The following is a 20,781-nucleotide window of genomic DNA, read 5'->3' as shown; positions in this document are numbered from 1 at the left end:
TTCTTTTTTTTCATGCGTGACATCATTTATCCAATTGAAAAATGTTCTTCTTGAATTCAAATATTTCACTGCTAATTTAGACAAAACATTGGCACTTCTTCCTCCGTATGCTGAGGAGGTTCAACATGGACTCCAGGACACTCTTTAACTTCTACAGGTGCACCGTCAAGAGTATCCTGACCGCCTGCATCACCCCCTGGCATGGTAGTTGCACCGCCCTCAAGCTTAAGGCTCTACGGAGACTGGTGAAAACTGCACAGCACAGCACATCACCATGACGGAGCTGCCATCCATGGAGAACCTCTACACCCAGCAGTGTAGGAAGAAGATCAACCCACAAACTGTTCTACCTGTCTGGAAGACTGTATCGCACAACCAGGCTCAGGACCAGCTTCATCCTGGACAGATTGGACAGGAGACACTGCTTCACAAGCCATCTCATCGTAACACCACAAATATAAGTTATGATTAAAAAAAATCTAAATTTTACTATAGAGTATTAAAGACAAATGTTCAACAGTATAAAAAGACAAATGTTCAATTTAATGCTTTTTTTTTTGTGGTCAAAGATGCATAAATTTATCAAATCTGTTCCTCAAGCTTTTTTTTTTACAAAATAATCTATCAAAGTGCTTTAGGTTACATAAAGATGCCGAAACCAACAGGAACACTGTGAAAGACCCCAAAAGAACTGGCAAACGGGTGAAAACAAAATGTCTTTAGCTGAAGTAACAAGGTAAAGATTAAGTTAGACAAATGCACACCGACAAAGTCATGTGCCTGTGTTTGATGTTCTCAATGTCTCTTGATACATAAAGTATATTGTATATACCGTATATATACATTTTATATACATATTAGGGCTATCAATCGATTAAAATAATTAATCGCATGATTGTCCATGATTACTGGTACGGCAACTGCACCAACGTGGACCGTAAGGTGCGAGCTGCACACAGGAGCTGTACACCCAGGGGTGCCTCAGGAAGTCCCTGAGGGTCATTAAGGACAACACACGCCCACAACAGCCTGTTCTCCCTCCTGCCCTCTGGTAGAAGATACTGGACCCCCAGGACTCTCATCAGCAGACTGAGGAACGGTTTTTCCCCCCAAGCCATCAGACTTTTAAATAGATAATACATACGACACCTTCTCACACAAAAATATATATTATACTGTATATACTGTACATGTTCTTAATATATATGTTCTTAATATGCCCTTGTACAAAGTATTTCTTCTTTATAATTGTAATGTAAATGTGATATAACTTATTATTTTAATGGAGCTTCCCAGCCTAAAGTGTTTCCCACGTTTGTACCTGTACAACCGGCGTGACAATAAACATCTTGAATCTTGATTAATCGCAAATTAATCAAATTTTGTATCTGTTCAAAATGTTCCTTAAAGGGAGATTTGTCAGGTATTTAATACTCTTATCAACATCGGAGTGGCTGCTTTATGCAAATATATGTAAATATTTATTATAGTAATAATGAAGTTAGTCGGGACCCAGAGAGAGGAGGAGAGGAGCAGAGAGGAGGAGAGAGGAGGAGAGAGGAGCATCCACCACCACCACGGCTCCGCACGTCACGTGACCACCTTGTCTGCTGCTGGCCGAGTGAAGCGTGTTAGCAGGTAATAAAAACACTATTTTTCTACTGTTTTTCCAACTTCACTTTCTGTTATTCCAAAGCGTTTAAACCAACACACCAAAGCCACACACTTATTCACCGAAATAGTTCACCGCCGTCTTCGTTGTTTCTCTTCTTACCGCGGGGTTTGTTCGGGATGTCTGTCGCTATTTTTCTCTTCTGTTGTCTTGTTTCCACAACGAAGCAATGTCGGGATGAGATTCAGAGGCCTTTCTTTCTTTTCCTTTACATTTAATACAGCTATGTTGTTAGCTGGCTGGCCTGTTGTTGTTTTAGATGTAGAGGGAAACATTAATGTAACTGCCAGTATTAGTTAGATAACAGAGCGGGTCTTATAAATACGTTTTAAGTCAGTTAGACGACCGTTGGGCTGTCAGTTTGGACCAGATTTAAATAGCAACCGTTAGCTATCTTCATCCCCCGCTGCTGCATCTATATACACGGCCTATGGAAGGAGGTAGTGATAAGGTTCTTGGGATGAGGGGTATTGCGCATGCGCAGTGTAACTGAACCGTGCGTTTTGATTGGCTCAATTTCGGCGAGTGCTGATCAGATTCTACTGCGCATGCGTGTTCCCCCCGATTTGTTGACGACGCGTGTCCCAGCCTCCTTCTATAGGCCTTGATCTATATGGTATCAGCGTTAGCATGTTAGTAGCTAACTAACATGAGTCCATGCTAGCGAAGATAAACCGAGCGGGTCTTATAATAATAATAATAATACATTTTATTTATATAGCCCTTTTCTAAAAACTCAGTAACTTATTAATAAACACGTTTTTAAGACACCCAGCAAGGCAGTTAGACGACCGTTGGGCTGTCAGTTTGGACCAGATTTAGATAGCAACCGTTAGCTTAGCAACCGTTCGCTAGCAACCGTTAGCTTAGCAACCGTTAGCTTAGCTTCATCCCCGCTGCTGCATATATCAGCGTTAGCATGCTAGTAGCTAACATGAGTCCATGCTAGCGAGGACAAAGGGAGCCCCAGTACCAACAGCACCAAGTCGGTCAGTGTTGAGTCGGAAAATTACGCTTATAGGAGAATATGTGGTTTGTTTTTACAAGATAAACGTTAACGTTACCGAATAGTCCCATAGTGTAGAGACTCAAATAATAAGTAAAGCTAACAGCAACGAGCTAACCGTTAGCATTGGTTCAAAACAACGCTCCGCCTGCTTTACTTACAATAATAAGCTGAAGCTAATTGTTAATTAGTTAGCTGTAGCAAGATAAATGTTCATAAACTTAACTGGTATTTGTTTATCGGTATGTCAAATAATAATAATAAATGTGATGAACAATTGAGGAGTTACTGAATGACGTTTTGTTATTGTTTATCTCTTAAGGACCGTCGACACTCATACTTTGTAATAATATTTAATAATTAAAAACAAAGCTGCTGTTCTAGGGGTTCTCAGTTATAAAACAAATATATATTGATTTTTTTTCACTGAAATTACATTTAAAAGCCAATTCGTCCTTTTTTTGCATTAGCTTTGTTCAGACCTGCAGCCAATGGCTGCAGTGCATTCACCCAACGTCACTCAGGCACTGTAAGCTGGATTGCTATTGTTCTCTGACATAAAACAAATGGGTCACTGGGGGGTATCTGTAGGTATTGTTCCTGTAATGGACACCATAGTCAAACATTGACACTCAAATTGCACTACAGGGTGTTTTTTCATTACAAGGTATTGAGCAATCGCCTACATGTTCCACGTAGGTGGATAAAGCCCAATTGTGCATGTAGATAGATAGGTAGATAGATAATAACTTTATTAATCCCGAGGAAAATTCAAGTTTCCAGCATCACAGTTCCATAGTGCAAAACATGTTAGTAAAAAGGCAGTAAAAAAGTTAGTAGTGCAAAGTACAAAGTACAAAAAAATATAACCATATCCATAGGATATAACTATACAAACACGCTAGACCTGCCCTGGTGAGGCAGGAAGAGCACAAAATAGTCAAAAAGCACGAAAAAACATCAAACAGACATGAAAAACATCGGAGCAGCTGGAAAGGCTGCTGTTTGCATATAGGAGTGTTTAATATTTGAAAACTATTAGTGTTTGGTTGTGTAGGTATCACACCCAATTTGCAGCAAGTTACTGCAATTTGTGCAAGACTTAGTTGTCAAATACACACAGGGAAGATATTTTTTTTTAGTTTGTGTGTGTATAAGGATATAACCTTAGTTTCTCTAGCATGTAGAGGGTATGTGGGGCCAGGGTGTGTAGTGTTTGTTCTGCTCCACACACTGTGGTCTGTTCTGTTTGTAAGAGGACACTGGGTCGCTCTCCCTCCTTGACCTAGATTTTCAGCAAAGCTGTTGTCACCGGCCCAACTGTGTGTCTTACAGCCTTCATAGGGGCAGTATTCATGATTGTGCAATAAGGCTTTAGCTACGCTCACAACACATATTTCTGGCTTATTTCCTTCTATGCACTCGCACAAGAGAAAGTATTGAGGCTCTTCAGTAAAAACATTGTAAATTAAGGGAATGTGTTTGTGTTTTGGACATAATCTGTGGGGTTAAAAACTGTTTTGTTGATTTCATTTCATCTGTCCGTGTTTCTTGTTTCCTTTTGCAGATTTTTCTATTTTGTACATACAGAGTTTTGTATATACTGTATATGATGAGCTCGCTGGGCAGCGACAAGGCCCGGGGCCCTCGGGAAAAAGCGCTGCCTGCTGCCACTCACACATCACAACCACAGAAACAGATACAGGTGAGCCGCCGCAACCACATGAACATGAAGAAACTGAATGAAAGCAAAGCACACAACCCTTAAAGTCACAGAGATTTTTATACAAAAACACCAGTGTGCACACAGACTACCCTTGCCAACAAAACCACAGTTCACACATTATGCAAGGAGACCTCCTTGGTCAATATTGAAAAGGATTTTTTTTTTTTATTGCAGCCATGATGGTACATAACATTTTAATAGTGACAATAGGAGACCCTTGCTTAGTAACCATATAGTTAAATTAATACCTCTGTGACCGTGTCAATCAAAACTCAACATTATTATCTTCGTAAAGGCAGAATTTATAGCTGAGCTGTTGTATTGAATTGCATTGGATTTTACAGTTGTACCTAATAAAGTGGCCATGGAGTGGATCTACTTTGTTCTTCCCTTTTTTTCTACCATTAACCAAAATCTTAACCATTGGTCTCCGTGTTTCAGGCTACTGCTGAGCAGATCCGGCTTGCCCAGGTGATCTATGACAAGAATGATGCTGACTTTGAGGACAAAGTTAACCAGGTGAGGAACACTTTACTCAGCCCTGTCTCTTCTTCTTAATTACGTCTCCCCCAGGAGACCGTTGTTTGTGTCCCGTGTGATGCATGGTCATTTTAAGCCAAACCATGCTGTTTTTTTTACTAAACCTAACCCTGTAGTTTTGTTGCCTAAACATAGCTGAGTAGTTTTGTTGCGTTTTTGTTATATTTTGTTTGAATTTATAAAGTAAACCACGTTTGAAATTGTTTAAAGCTGCGACCGTAATCCGCGACCAAATACGTTACCTTCCAAACATAATTGAGAATGCAGTTTAGTTGTATGGGAATGTAATTTTGTTGAAGACAGTGTTCCTTGACTAGGCTGAGTCAGGGCAAGCTGTCTTTCTTCCATGACTCCAGTACTCATATTTGATACTATGAGTGACACCTTGTCTAGCCGTGACTTGTACTGTTATGTGGTCGAAAACTGGTGCATTTTGTCATTGGTACACCTTTTTGTTGACTACTGGACATTTCTAATATGACGTGTGTTTGTTGCTTTCCCCAGCTGATGGAGGTGACTGGGAAGAACCAGGATGAATGCATGGTAGCGCTCCACGACTGCAACGAAGATGTTAGCAGAGCCATCAACTTTCTCCTGGAGAGCACCTCGGACATGGTAAATGACATTGTGTCTCATTTAATCTCATTTTAAGATTCATTTACTAGCCTATCGTTGTTTTCAACTACATGAATTGCAATTTCAGATATTGTGAATAGTAGGGCGGACCCGAATGCTTTGAAGCTTAGACCGTTGCCATGGTATTCGACCTCCAAATCAGTATTCGAATGCTTCGTTTTTTTATTTTTTAAAAATGTATATGTATAAGTATGTAATAATAATGTATAAATCCCCAGATAGCCCATGAAATAAGGAATAATCCCACACCATTATTCATTATTCATATCCAACATTAATAATTACTAGTTATTCTCAGATGGATATCGCTGTTTGTTGTGTCTAGAGGTGTGTGCCCAAAAAATGGTATTCGAGACAGCCCTAGTGAATAGATTTCTTTTGTTTGGAAGGCAGAATATGCAGCAGCTTTCAGCTCCAAATTGTACTTGTGCTGCCACAAATCAATTTGACTTCCTAGTGTAATTAATAACCTTAATGATGGCTGCATACAATTAATCTCAGCTGGTTTCATGATCCTAATATTGTGCATGCTGTTCTCACTGCCACAGCCTCGTGCTACAAGACTTTGGAAATCTCTGAGTGGATGTGCTGCTCACACCATAAGACATTTCTTGTCTCAGACTGTTGACGTGTTGACGTGAGAGTGCACAAACTACACAACAGATCTCAGACCAGGGCCCCGTTCTTCGTACGTGGATAACAGAGTTATCCAGATTAGGATGTGGACGATTTGTCATGAGTCTGTTTTTTTGTTTGTTTCTTCGAAGCTGCTTTAAAATTCATCTGGAAGTGTTGTCAGAGCAACAAGTACTTCAGCCCAAACTTGCAAAAGTGCAGGCTTTTTGACCTTTAGCTGTCTAGTAGTTTCGCTTTTAAAACGCATGTAAAGCGAAATGCAAGCCATCGCGCGGCCTGTGAAGACAGCTGTATTGATTAAAATAGATTCATATCTGTTCTGTCAGAGGCGTGAAAGACGGATGATTGAAAAACGCAGTTGAAACACATCCTGTGTAGACCGCTTCTAAGGCTGCAGGTCCATGTTCAACACATGGACAAAAAAGGAAAAATATATTTTATATCTCTCTTTGCCCCTTTTTCTTAAATTGCGCTTTCTGGCACATCACTCCTAGATTTCAAGTTATGTAACATGCTCAGAAGATGAACAAATGTTGTGAAAAACATTAGGTTGTTCTGTATATGCTGGTGAAAATGAATCCAGTAGAATCAGCCTCTGAGCTGTCCTTTGCCACAGTGACTGTTAGCAAGTTTACTCTTTCTAACATCAGGGACTTTTAGCATGAAAGCAGCACATCATTTATACACAATTTTCCCTCATCTGCTCAGAGAGCAAAATCAAACGGGCTACCAAATGTCTGGCAAACACTAAGTGTTGTTCTGCCTGTGTGTTGCGAGAGTGTCCAGACATTTCTGAAGAATACCAGCCGGCACAGATGGTGAGGAGAGGCTGTAGGGCAGGGCAGGCAGCCAGACAGCTACCTGCTCATTTGTTGTGGTTTCGTGGAAATCCAAAAATAGCAAATAGCTGGTTTTCTCCGTTTCCCTTGGAAGTCTCTACTGTTATGGTATATACTACAACCCTCTGATTACATCTGCTTCTACTGTAATCTTCAAGATCTTAACTGTCATAAACAAAAGGAATGGCCACTGAGTGAGTTTTCTTATGCTGTAAGAGTAGGTGTAGCACAAGAGAAGAGTGGCCAATTAAATAATGAAAACACTAATTGTATTGACTGTATAGTTGTAATCAGTATGTTCTTTTACCCTCAGTTTCATTCTGAGGTGTTAAATATTGAATCTCTACCGATTATAAATCCTCATCTGATATTTGTTTTTCTTACATAACACAGCTGCATAGTGCACACTTCAGTACATAAGTTGGTCAAAAAATAGCCGGTATCACAGCTTTTCTGTAACTGTTAACAGAAATGTTTCTATTGTGTCCTGTAGTGTCTCTTTATCCTCTTGAACAAAATACACAAGTTCAAATGCGATGTTCAACCAACCACAGAGTGCCAGAGGCTACTTCGAATATGATATAACTGCCAAATGTCAGGGAAATGGAGGCAAATTTTCTTATTTATTCATTTTAAAAAACGTCTTACTTTGCTCACTGAAGCATATTGTCAGTGTTGATATCTTGTTTTACTGCTGGCTATAGTTTTTAAGTGTTTTAAGCTAGAATCAGATTTCAGTTTATTGCCAAGTAGGTTTTCATGTACAAGGAATTTGCTTTGGTGTATTGGTGCATAACATGAACATAATAGAAGAAAATTTAATTGTAAATAAAAGTAAGTAAACAAAATCAAGAAACATAAATATAGAATAGAAGAAAAATTACAATAAAATACTATAAAAGTGTGCAAAAAATAATATGTGAACTACATATTTTGTGCTGCAATTTTAATGTATTCTTTCTGTATTTTTCTTCCTCTCCGTCCTGTTGTTCCTGTTCTGTGTTTAGACCTCATGGGAGACGGTAGGGAAGAAAAAGCCCCTGGTGAAGGAGGGTCCATCAGACAGCAAGGAGAACAAGGAAAACAGGGAGAAGAAAGGAGAGAGGGAGGCGAGCAAGGGCCGTGCTGCTGCCAACCGCAAGGGCAGGGGGGCCAGTCGCAGTCGACCGGGTACAGAGTCTAAACTTCACATTTATTTAAATCTAGTACAGAGTCTCCTGTCTCTCCTGCAGCTTCTCAGTATCGTTACGTAATACTGTTACTAATGTGGTGTCTTTTCTCATTTTGTATGTGCACATGTATTTGCACACGTACAGCGCGTCCTGAAGAGAATGGCGTGGAGGTGGCACCAGTGGAAAGAGGTTCAGATCGAGGTCGGAGGGCCAGAGGTGGAGGCCGAGGTGAGCAGATGCACATAAAAACACTTGTCAGTACGTTCCAACACTGGAGTGGATGTTGTTAACCTTTAGTGTGAATGTTATGCAGGATCTGGAGGTCGGGGCAGAGGGAGAGGACCACCAGGGAGCCGGTTCTCAGCCCAAGGCATGGGGTATGTTGGCAACACACACACACACACACACACACACACACACACACACACACACCCACCCTCATAGGGTTTTTAGGTGTAAATTAATTGATACCAGAGTGTTTTTCAGGCCCAGGAAATTTAACTTTGTTTGGATTTGGTTTGTAACGGAGTGCAAGTGGTGCATTGTTTTCTTGCATCTACTCTTGTGTTTGCTTCTAAAAGATTCTTTAGTCACCAGTCCCATTAAGATGTGGTATCTGAATAAAATAATAATCAACATATCTCACCTCAGCCTCTACACAGCACCAGAAACCCAAAGGCTAGAGAGCAATAACTCGTCCGTCTTCTAATTGGAGTTTTGCCCAATGAATAGTGTGAATAATAAACATTATTACTCCAGACACTGTTTAGTAGGAAAACAATTAACTAAATCGGTCAACGGCTCCCTGCCCCGTCAGTTTATTTCTGTGTAACTAAATATACCACTCCTTCACTCTTCCCCAGGACCTTCAATCCGGCAGACTATACCTCAGAGGGTGGGTCAGGGTCAGGGAACACGCAATCTGAGGTGTGGGACACGGCGGCCAACAACAGCACAGATGGGACAGGTGAGTTCTTCACCTGTAACAGCAGTTTCTGTTGTGAACAAATACATTCAATGTATTGAGTAGACAGTAGCTTTTATACAAATTTATACTGTATGCGCTACAGGCTAGGGCTGCTCGATTATGTCAAAAATCATAAGCATGGTTACTTTGGTCGATATTGAGGTCATGATTATTTATCATGATTACTCATTAACTTTGCAAACATCATATATTTAGAAAGAACATTTTGTAGCTATATTTTATAGTAAAATGCATCAATCTGGTGCACTTTTAGAGCAAAAATGAAGAGGCTAGATCTATGAAGAACTTTGTGCTCAAGTAAAAATGTAATCATAAACACATTGGTTGTATGAATGGTGATGACATGGCAAAAAAGTCACACCCACAAAGCATGGTAAACTAGACGGGGTCCATGTTTCAAGACGGGTCAGGTGGGTTGCCGACATCGCTGCAGACCACACACTGAGGACAGTCTGCCCCATTTGCTAGTCGCGTCCCTCCCCGCAGGGAGAGAGGGCACAGTGAGCACTAAGTCCATGGCGACGTCTGGGCTAGGGGTGCTGTAGAGCTCACGGCCAGAGCCGCGAGCAACTTTCACCTCGGGCCTTTCCAAGTTGACCTACAGTAGAGGTCAACTGCGCACCGTGGAGGAAATGCGCCCGGCGAAGACCAGCCAGCGTGCAGGGACAACCCCATGGTTGCTCCCACACTGAGTGGCCGTCCCTGACCCGCCGAGAGGGGCGAAAGCACACTGCTGTAAAGGAAAGGGTTGTGCTGGATTTATAACACAAGACAAAAACGAGAGCATCATTACGAAACGGAATGCGTCACAATAATCTCAATTATCTTGTTTTCACAATCGTTGGAAGATAAACTCATAATTGAAAATAAAATTATTAATCGCCCAGCCCTACTACAGCCATCCTGCGTCATGTTTAACTACTTACCCTACCTGTATTTGAACTTTGTGACTCATCATTGGTTGTTCTTTAGTTCCCTGGAGGGGAACCTTGGAAGACTGGGCATCTGAGGACTGGAGTGAGGATGTTAGTGTGAGTGGACACAATTACAGGAGAAGTCTGTCAATTACAATAAAATGTTTTGGTGTATATTTAAATCACTTCTGTCTGCTGTTGTCTTGTTTTTTCCTGCAGCTCTCAGAGACCAAAGTGTTCACCTCCTCATGTGCACCTGCTGCTGAGAATCACATCGTACCTGGGCAAAGGTAAGTAACTGGCTCAATTATAGCATCATACATTAGCCCCTGATCTCTTATTACATGTGACTTAATTTCACAACGGTAGTTTCAGTTCCCTCTAATAATTTTTACTCCGTGCTGTAATTTACGTAGTGTAAAGTTATATTGGCAAAGGTAAATTAATGGCATACAGGATTTACTTGCATCTATTTATAATACATTACATTGGCAACCTTTGACTTGGTGTCCTGCAAGCTTTTTCTAATTGACTTCAACTGTTTCTGTGTCAGTCTGGACCTCGCCTCTCTGCTGCAGAAGCCTGTGGTTGGAGGAAGAGAACCACCTTCGTCCTCTTCCTCTCAGAGTCTGGTCTTCACCAACTCCCACCATCACCACCACCAGCCACCGCAGCAGCAACAGCAGCCGCCCCCCAGCCGAAACGCCACCAGTAGCACAAGCTATGCTCATGCTGCTCTGGTACAAAAAATAGTTGCTTCTGATACTCTGCACCCTTTTTTCATACACATTCCTTCATCTATCACATGTAAATAAACACAGAAACAATTACTGATGATTACACTTTCTCCTCCTGTCTGTGTCAGTCGTCAGTTCTGGGAGCTGGTTTTGGGGACTTGGGCCAGGCCAAAAGGCCTCAGCCCAGCGCTGGAGCTCAGATACTGGAACAGCTGAAGGGTCCTGGCTTGGGTCCGCTACCCTCATCCCAGGCCGCGCCTCCCGCCAGCACCCAAGGAAACAACACCTCCATTGGCCGACTGCCAGGCCTAGGAGCACCCGTACCTCCACCCTCCTCATCTACCTGGGACATAAAGGCTTCAGAATCCAACGCCACCTCGCTGTCCTCGCAGTTCAGCCGTAAGTGTTCAAGTGGGTCATTGTGCAGCCATGCACAAGTTTTCTGTTTTTGCCACATATATTAAAATAGGAATGCTTACCTATTCAAAATCCTCATCTGTGTCTGCAGGTGAGTTTGGCCTGCAGCCAGAGCCTTCTCTTGTGCTGAGCCAGCTGGTTCAGAGGCACACCGGCCCCTCCTTGCCTCTGGCACGTCAACCCAGTCCTCCATCGCAACAACAAGCGCCCCCTGCTTCCGCCTCGCCTGCTCCCCACCACACCGGCACGCCAGCACAGGCGGGATTGGTGATGGCCGCTGGTGCTAAACCTCCTGCCCCCGGTGCAGGGCTGGACCCTCAGGGCGGCGGTACACCACAGCAGCAGCGGGCACAGCTCAAAGGCCAGAAACGAAGGATACCTCCCACAACGAAGGTAGGGGGTCGATGTTGATGGACAGAAAGTTGTGATTACAATCCGTTGCACATGTGACTGCTCTAGGTTTGGGCGATATAACAAGATTATCGTTAGACACGATATTGGTTGGCGACGTTAATGGTCCTCACGTATCCACGATAACAGAACGATATTCAATTATGTTGAAAACAGGGATTCCACCAGTATATTGCAACAATCAAAGGTAACAACATATAAATGGTGGCAAGACTGTATGAGGGCAGTTACTAGTCACCAGCTGATTGATCTGAGTTATTGATCTCAGCATGTCCTTGTGTGAAATAGCGCTTACTGTCTATACATTGTGGCCACTTATGTATTGCAACGTCTGTGTCTCCAGTCCATAGATATTTATATCTACGTGCGTCTCTCTTCAGCTTTTTTCGGAAGATAATATCGTATATTGTTTTGTTTTTTCTTAAAGCAATATCATCAGTAGAGGAATTTCCATATCGCCCAACCCTAGGCTATTCTTGAATTCAGCTCCAAGGTTTTCAATCTCCTGTGTTGTGTGTGTTGTGTGTCTGAGATCTTGACTGTCAAGGCGAAGGTGCACATTTTATTATATACAAATAACCAAATACAAGTAGTTAATTGAACTAAAAGTTGTGGTCCTGAAAGCTGACTGTGTTCCCTCCATCCTGGCAGATCCCCTCCACGGCGGTAGAGATGCCAGGCTCGGCTGACGTCCCCGGGCTAAACCTCCAGTTCGGAGCTTTAGACTTTGGCTCGGAGTCGGCAATGCCGGAGTTCGGAGTTGTGGACAATTGCGTTAGTGCGGCATCCAGGGAGTCCACACCGGCCCCTGCCCCAGCACCGCCTGCACCGGGACCAGGGACACAGAGCCAGACGAGCCTGTACTCCAAACCGCTCAGGTACTGTCACTGCTGACTGAATAGTTCCATCTCTCCAGTATATATTATTACAAAAACGATATAATAATAAGTTGATCTAATATATCTAACAACTTGTTCTTCCCTCCCTGCTGTTGTCTTGCAGTGAGTCGCTGGGCAGCCCTCTCTCCGTCGCCCTACCACTGCCCCTCTCCTCATCAGAGCCAGTATATCACTCCTCGGTGGCGTTGCCTAACCTCACTCCCTCCTCATTGGGGACTGGCAGCTCCTCCAACCCACCCTCCATTTCTTCGACGGCCTCCACCACCTCCTCCTCCATACCCTCCTCCTCTCACTTCTCCTCGGTGGGGGGAAGTTACGATGGGACCATGCCCCCTCACACACGACTGGCCTTTTCCCAGAGCAAAGAGGCCACGGGGCCAGTCATGGTGAGTAGAAATAGCTGACAGAAATCATTAAAATGCCAAAATACACTGGCGGGGGGGCTTTAAAGGTTTTTTAAGCATATTTTAAATGTGATTAATTTAACTGATTTGCCAGCAATTCCTGACTAGAAGATCGGCCCATAGTGCCTTAAGACAATTATCAAACATGATAGGAATAGCATGAATTGTTTAGGTTTTGATTTTTATGAGGTCATCTCGTATGTAATTCAAGTTTTGCTGAATTCAGTGTTCGTACTGTGTATGTTTGCTACATAAATATGATAGTGGTCTTGAGCTGTTATAACACGCTGACACTGAGCTGCGTTTTTTTTCTCACCAGAATGGTCTGAATGGTGTAAGGACCTCTGCTGCTCTAGACGGTGAGTTACCTACTACTGATTTAGCTGTCCAGTGTATACTTTCTGTTGTAAATGTCTACCAAGAGCCACCTTTCTTGGGTTATGCTATTTTGAGTCTATTACAAATATAGACCCTTGTCTTTCTTACTCCTCTTAGCTTCATCAGCGTCCTCCACACCGAAGCCAGAGTCGCCGTCTATGAACATCAGCGCCAACGGTGCCTCAGCACCTTCCTCCCACTTACCCTCCACCCTGCCTGCACACAGCTCCTCCACACTCTCCAACCTGGCACAGGAGCTGCCCTCAGCCAGCCAGCTCAACTCACTCAACAGGTGACAAACACACACACACGGCGGACTGATGAACAGATTTGACAAGGCAAAACAGGAACGTTGAAATTCATTGCAAAGTTGAATTTACTACCTTTCTTACTATGTTTGGCCAGCTTTCATTAATTTATGAATACACAGGGATACTTTCGTAATGTTAATAATTGTCTCTTACATCCAAAAATAATTTAAGTGAAGTAATTGAATTGAGGACAGTAGCGGTGTTAAAACTAAAATATTATGGAGTTTTTTTTAGTGCCACAACAGTACACTGATCGTATCTTTCCACTCTACAGCCATGTCAGCAGTCATTCCTCAGTGTCAGCTCTGGGCTCCAGCGCTCTCACTGTAAGTATCGGTCTCGTCTTCCACAAGCATGATTTCTAAAACCTTCTGTGTGATGACTCATTCTGTGTAATGATATGTCACCAAACAGCTGACTCTGTTACGTGCCACATAAGGCTGCATGGTTTCACTATCAACAGTATTCCATTACATGCTACTAGGGCTGGGTATCGGTATTAAATACCTTAAAGGTATTGACCGAAATAACCCAGTACCAAGTAGTATCAAATCATCTCCGGTCAAACAATACCTGCAATCAAACCTTTTTGTGCCCAGATCTTACACAAAAAGGCTATTTGTATGGTTTTGCTTGCAGCCAATCATTGCAACCGTTCTTTGATTTAGTGCGACGTGATTGGCCCACCACCACAGCAGCTACAACCCATACAGTCGGGATTGCCTTCCTGCACACGGCTCTGAACGCGGAGATCTCTGAGCCGTCGGCTAGCAGCTAAAGGTGCTAAAAGCACAAACAGCGCTAACAACAGAAACGGTGCTGAGAGAGCTAACAGTTTTAACCTCGGGGGAACCGGAGGGTGGGCATTACACTTTTACAACATCGCGGTCAGGGGATGGCGTTAATAACGGTAACTGCTGTATGAGCGCTGTGCAGTGCGGCAGCAATTAGCTAGCCAGTGGGACACAGACTGGTATTGGTATTGGCATTGTAATTTTTTTAAATGATACCCAGCCCTACATGCTACCAGTGATACAAGACGCTGAATACCATCTAAAATCCAAGTCACAGCCAAAGATTCACTGATTGTTTAGGGTCTTCAACGAGGTGTCATGTACTCAGTGCTGTTTGTATGGCTGCAATTGATCAGCACCACTTTGCAAACGACAAATTTGATGCTTGCATTGCCAAATTAAATCTAAAAAATATATTTATTTCAAATGTAACTGATGTCCCCCTTCCTCTCTGTCCTCAGTACACCAGTGTTGACAACAACAGCAGCGTGAACTCTCTGGCTCCTTCCACCGGCTCCTACACGTCATCGCAGCCTTCGGCACACCACTCGACCCACAACAGCAGCAACAGTAGCAGCGGCATCAGCCACCTGGCCCACATGCCCAACATGGGCAACCACATGAGCAGTACAGTCGGTGGTATCATCGGACTTCACAATGCTGCCATTGCCGCCAGCACAGCGCTGGGACTTGGCTCCAATGGAGCTACTGCCACGTCCAACCTCTCTGCACCGAGGACCACACCCCTGCTCTCCTCCTCCACTGGTATACACACACACACACTCCAGACACGGAGAATGTTAATGTGTGATGGGTTGTTGTGCTCCCATGATGATATAAGCCCAAATAGTTGGAGTTGTTGCTGTTTCTTCACATGAAAGTGATGGTGATGGTGTCATTGTGTTGACAGGTAAAGCTCCTCCTAACTTGTCCCAGGGAGTTCCTCCTCTACTGCCCAACCAGTATATCATGGGCCCAGGGGGGCTGCTGCCAGCATACCCAGTAAGTAGCCCCTCAGGATCTAGAGTCAGTGTAGTGCAGTGTACTTGTACTTGTAACTTGGTTCGATCCCTGGCTGCTCCGGGTCACATGTCGATGTGTCCTTGACACTTAACCCCTAAATTGCTCCCGAAGGCTTAGCCATCGGTGTATGAATGAGTATTTGGATTAGATCCTGATGGGCAAAGTTGCCACCTTAGCCACCTCTGCCAGAAAAGCGCTATATAAATGCAAGTCCATTTACCATTTGTACGGTGAGCACAAATCATAATATTGGCCAAACCCATCTATCCAGTCCGTTCAGTTCAACTGTCATCAGAGAACTGATGAAGATGCAGTCTTTGGTATTGGTATCGACCACTAAATATCTGGTATCGTGACATCTTTAACAGTGAAATTCCACGCTTCTCAACACCAATCCGATACAAAAACATTTTCTATCTGCCCCGGGACGCCGTTAGTTTCAAGCCCTGACGTAATTGTAGAAAAACGAGTACCGCCATGTTTTCAGAATTTTGGCATCGACTTGGTACCGAAGTATCGATTCTTGTGACATCCCTTGTCCCTACTAGAGTATTTAGTGACTGTATACATTTCTATTTAGACTCATCTTGCAGTTTTTCTAGCTGACTGTACATGTCCTGTGTTTCACAGCAGATCTATGGTTACGAAGACCTCCACATGCTCCAGTCCAGACTGCCAATGGTGAGCCTCATCACCACGCTCACTTCTCTAGTACTCAGTCAAGTTGTTTATCTTGTTTGGTTGTTGTGTGGCTCTTCTCCTGATCCTCTCCTGTCCCTTTAGCCCTCTTTGCAGGATTACTATGGAATCACATTCCCCGGCCCCACAGCGACTCTCTCTGGTAGAGATGGGGGCCTAGCCAACAACCCCTACTCAGGTAAGGCACCTTCACCCTTTGCTGACCTCGTCCAAAATCCTAAAATCCTGTGTTTGTTCTCACCTGACATCTCAACTGTTTTGTCAGGTGAAGTCACAAAGTTTGGCAGGAATGACTCCACCTCCCCGGCACCCCCCACGAGCCTGGCGGCCCAGCAGCCCCCTCAGGGCCAGAGCCAAGGACAGAGCCAGGCCCAGCCTCAGCCTCCTCAGGCCCAGCCTCAGCCCCAGGGCCAGCCGCAGCACCACAGCAGTCAGCAGGCCTTTCTGCCTCCAGGCTACAGCTACACAGGCCTGCCTTACTACGCCGGCGCCGTACCCAATGCTGCTGCCTTCCAGTATGGCCACACCATGTTTGTTCCTCCCGGGGGTCCGGGACCAGCCTCGGCCAAGCAGCACAGTATGGGGCTTGGTCTGGGAAACCCCTCGGCCAGCCCCTTCCAGCAGCAGACACAGCAGCAGCCCAGCGGTTACGGCCAGCACGCCTTCAGCTCAGGTTAGTTAGCACACCAATTAATATACATTAAAAAATAATGTTTACAGTTGGGGAAATTAATTTGATTCTGGGTTAAGTAGTTCCCAAAATTCTACTATTATCATTATATTGTGTGGATTTTCTTGCACAGGAAGTAGTGTGTATCGTTTGAACACTGGACTTTGTTTTCCTGTGCAGGGTATGAGGAGCTGACAGCGGGGCCAGCAGGAGTGGACTACAGTAAAGGATACAACTCCTCCTCACAGGCACAAGCCAAATCTGCTGCTTCTGGGCCCGGGAAAGGTAAGAAGAAGAAAAATGCACTGTTTCTAAGGGCCTGTGTTCATATACGTCTTTTTATGGCCCACACAGCGCCGGCGAGTGCTTCATCCCAGCATTGAGCGCTTTTCAATGTTTCAACAATATCTTGACAACATATCACCACTCTACCCACTGTTGTATGATAAACTAGCATCACCCCTTTGCTTTTTATTATCCATTTGGGCTAATCTCTATTTGTTTGACATTGTTTTTTCACCGTGAGCCCCAACCAGAGGAAGAAGTTACGTTACGTTAACAGAGGGTTTGCGTATGGTAAAAGCACAACTTGCCAGCAACGTTCAGTGTCTGGCCGATCTGCCCGCACAAATGGGCTTTTTAGTCTTTGTCATGATAATGTCTGTCTGATCGTAAAGCTCTGGATAGACCGACACGGTGAAAACAAGCTTCTCCTCCATTTTCTTGGTAAATGTTGTGACGAGTCCCGTTGGATGATTAGTTGCTGGAAAAGGAGCGATGGCGACGTCACCAGAGCTTTTCTGAAAAGTTCAGAGATTTTCAACTAAAAGCGCTCGGAGTGGCCACACAAAAAAGGCAGAGCGCTCAGAAAAAACACGCTGGGTGCAGCGCTTTTTCTCTAGGTTGCCGCATTCAGCCGCATACGATCTCTCCTCATTTGGAATAATTGAAAAAAAGACGCTGGGGCTCAGCAAAAAACGCTATATGGACACAGGCCCTAATGTTAATCTCGATTTTCAAAGTTTTTGGAATTATAATGTATAAATGTTGGTGCTGTCTTTCTGCTAGGCGTCTCAGTGACGTCCAGTAACTCGGGTGTGCCAGACATCAGTGGAAGTGTTTACAATAAGACCCAGGTGAGCCTCAAAACACCTCAACTCCCCAACCACCCTGTGCAGTATGTGTAGTTCGTGTTTATACCAATCAATAATTAAGTTGAATTTGTCCCCCATCGTCCGTCTGCAGTCTTTTGATAAGCAGGGTTTCCATGCGGGGACCCCTCCTCCCTTCAGTCTGCCATCAGCACTGGGGGGTCCAGGGCCTCTGAACCCTGGAGCAGCTCCTGGAGGCTATGCACCGGCCCCATTCCTCCACATCCTGCCTCACCAGCAACCACACTCGCAGCTGCTGCACCACCACCTAGCTCAGGATGGACAGGTAACACCCACAGATATTTCGTTGTTTTTACCGGCGAGAGTTTCTCAGATGCTTACACGCGCGTCTTTCCACGTTCAGGGTGGTCCGAGCCAACGTGGCCAGTCCAGCAGCCTGCAGCAGAAGAGCCAAGTCAACAAGTCGAGCTACGGCAGCTCCCCTTACTGGGCCAACTGATGTGGCTACATCTACGACGTGTGTGTGCGTGTGTGCATGGACTCAGACTCCAACACACAGCACCGCACCTGCGTATCTGACTGATGAGATAATAGAGGGACAAACCATTTTACAACACAAGCTAAAACACACACACTACCACCCCCCCTCCCCTTTGCTCTGTATATCCCCTTTTCAAATTTATGGCTGTTGTATGTAAAATATATTTATGTATGTATTTATACAGTATATATGTATTGGTAGGACATAAAATGTGGTTTTCTGCATTTTGTTTTTATTTTGAAGGACATTTTATTTCAAAAAAACAATGTGGAAAGATGAGAATGCTAAATCATGGAGATGAAGTTGGTGAATATACTTGAACACAAGCATCTTGTGATGTGGATTTTTTTGTATGCATACATGAATCGAGAATGATGTACATAGATTCTACACATCATTTTCACGGCAAAGGCCTTTTTTTATTTTAGAAGAAATACGTTTTTGTAACTTTGGTCTCCCGCATCTGTGAATCCATATATTGAGGGTGACTTGAGTTGATAGCTTGACTTTTCTTTTTGCCCCGTTTCCCTCCATTTGTCTCTCATTCCTCAACTCTTACTAGTTGGCTGGTTTTACCAGCCAGGCCTTGGATTTGATGTCATTTTAACATTGGTTTAATCCTTGTTGTCCAAATTAAAAGTTCTGAACAGTTTTTATGGGTCTGGCATCAATATTTACCAACCACATTGTTTTTCTGAATAAAGACCCACATGCAGCACCATACTAATCCATTAGTGTTCCCAGTCTTACAATGAAGGATAGTCAAGGTATAATATTTCATATGGACCAAAGGACGTCACTGTGCCAAACCAGTTCAGGACACAGGCAGCGTGGACGTCAGCACCTTTGGGCTTGTGCCAAAGTACACTAAGTACTCTAAAGGCCAGTCAACAAGTTAGGCAGGTTCAGGCACCAGTAACTTAAGATGTCAAAGATAAAATTACACGTACCAATAACTGGAACACATGAAACCTAACACATAGCAGGACCATATTCAGCTTTTAGAGAAAATACTTTTTCCACCATTCATTAGTTATCAGCTTCATAGAGTGAATCAAAACAACAAAAGCACTACTGCAATCCAAACCAATCATACTGCAATATATAAACTGTGAAGCCTGTAATGTTTCCTTATTGTTGAGATTTATAATAATTTATTGGAGTATGTGGATTCACCTGCTGATCTTTTATTTTTATATACTGGACTCATAAGGTGAGTAGAACGGTTCATTTTGAGGCTGTGGATTGTTAAAATAATTTTAATCTGTAGCTAATATTTTACTGTTGTTGTCAATTTGTGACTAGCTGGTATTTTCCTGTCACTGGAATATGCTTTGTCATGATATCTGCAGCTTTTTTTGAAAACGTATGACATTTGTGTAGTCACCTGTCTCCAGTTCCACGAAATCAGTTTACAGCAGCTACACAACTGAATTATACGAGCGACATTGAACGCCTCCTGATGGCCACACAGGTGTTGTGAGTTACATTGATTACTGCATTGAACAATGGGAGGAGCGCTTTCAGTTATTTACTAACTAGATTTGTCTGACAGACATGTTTATACCTTGACAAATAACAGTAATTAATATTTGCTGCATTGCATTTAGGATGCTGGTACATGACGTGGTTTATGAGAGCAGAGCCATCATAATTAATGTGATTAACACACCTGTGCTGATGGATGTTCGTCACCCTACATGTGAGTATTGAGCCTATATGAGATTTCTTCTTACACAAAAATAATAACTACTCGCCCTCATGTCAATTAATTTATACACATTGTTGTTGTGAGCTTTAATAATACTGCAATCATATTATTACAGAGGCTTTAGAAATGTTATTTTCAGTATTTTGACATTATACTGTGATAGTTCAGAAAAGCACTTTTCTAAAAGCTCTGTGGATATTTTATTTAAAAAATATTAAGCTACATAAAAATGTTATGACATTTTAGTCTGTAGAATATGATGTGTGGGCCAGTACATCTCTACTGCACATTCATTTAAAATGGCATTTTAACACATTTCTCAAATTATTGCACCTCCTGGCCATATTGCTATTGATAACATTTTAATTAATTGATTGTGCAGCCCTAATTTATGCAATGTGTGACAAAAAACTAACCCTGTTGCCATCTGTTGTAGTCAAATTGTCCCTACAGACCATTTACACTTCTGTGGGTGTCTGGTGGCTTGTAAAGGTCTGACAAAGTTGAAGAATTTTTAAAGGCCTCATCTGGGCCCAGATTAGTTT

General features: G+C 43.3%; 1 protein-coding gene and 1 long non-coding RNA gene across 4 annotated transcripts; one reads left to right on the top strand and one right to left on the bottom strand.

The window, feature by feature from the left end:
* Positions 1-44: 44 nt before the first annotated feature.
* Positions 45-2,132, bottom strand: LOC119487647. The gene is made up of 2 exons (XR_005206757.1): positions 1,735-2,132; positions 45-398 (listed from the first exon to the last, which is right to left on the bottom strand). It is a non-coding gene; the product is annotated as an uncharacterized LOC119487647 (long non-coding RNA).
* On the top strand, positions 1,490-19,177 carry ubap2a (ubiquitin associated protein 2a). 3 transcript variants are annotated; one of them, XM_037768403.1, is made up of 27 exons: positions 1,490-1,638; positions 4,246-4,383; positions 4,846-4,923; positions 5,449-5,559; positions 8,063-8,225; positions 8,372-8,455; positions 8,541-8,604; positions 9,091-9,194; positions 10,188-10,246; positions 10,349-10,419; positions 10,683-10,869; positions 10,995-11,265; positions 11,375-11,676; positions 12,346-12,572; positions 12,697-12,979; positions 13,317-13,356; positions 13,493-13,667; positions 13,961-14,012; positions 14,942-15,245; positions 15,391-15,482; positions 16,134-16,184; positions 16,287-16,380; positions 16,468-16,875; positions 17,053-17,157; positions 17,941-18,008; positions 18,118-18,309; positions 18,388-19,177. In XM_037768403.1, exons 2-27 carry the CDS (start codon positions 4,288-4,290, stop codon positions 18,481-18,483), a joined length of 3,777 nt encoding a protein of 1,258 aa, XP_037624331.1. In that variant the 5' UTR covers positions 1,490-1,638; positions 4,246-4,287; the 3' UTR covers positions 18,484-19,177. The 3 variants fall into 3 exon arrangements, with proteins under 3 accessions (XP_037624331.1, XP_037624161.1, XP_037624242.1); XM_037768233.1 differs by having other exon boundaries at positions 18,088-18,309; XM_037768314.1 differs by lacking the exon at positions 1,490-1,638 and adding an exon at positions 2,423-2,661 and having other exon boundaries at positions 18,088-18,309.
* The last annotated feature ends 1,604 nt before the right edge of the window (positions 19,178-20,781 follow it).

Source organism: Sebastes umbrosus, chromosome 1 (genome assembly GCF_015220745.1).
Source record: "Sebastes umbrosus isolate fSebUmb1 chromosome 1, fSebUmb1.pri, whole genome shotgun sequence".
Classification (NCBI taxonomy): Eukaryota; Metazoa; Chordata; class Actinopteri; order Perciformes; family Sebastidae; genus Sebastes; species Sebastes umbrosus.
Note: the sequence above shows the minus strand (reverse complement) of the source record. Positions and strands in the feature narration are given on the sequence as shown.

Bases quoted from the DNA above. Each gene is read 5' to 3' on its own strand.
- ubap2a (XM_037768233.1), top strand. From the start codon at position 4,288: ATGATGAGCTCGCTGGGCAGCGACAAGGCCCGGGGCCCTCGGGAAAAA. The intron at 8,605-9,090 runs GTATGTTGGCAA...ACTCTTCCCCAG, and splicing joins TTCTCAGCCCAAGGCATGGG to GACCTTCAATCCGGCAGACT. The intron at 18,310-18,387 runs GTAACACCCACA...TTCCACGTTCAG, and splicing joins ACCTAGCTCAGGATGGACAG to GGTGGTCCGAGCCAACGTGG.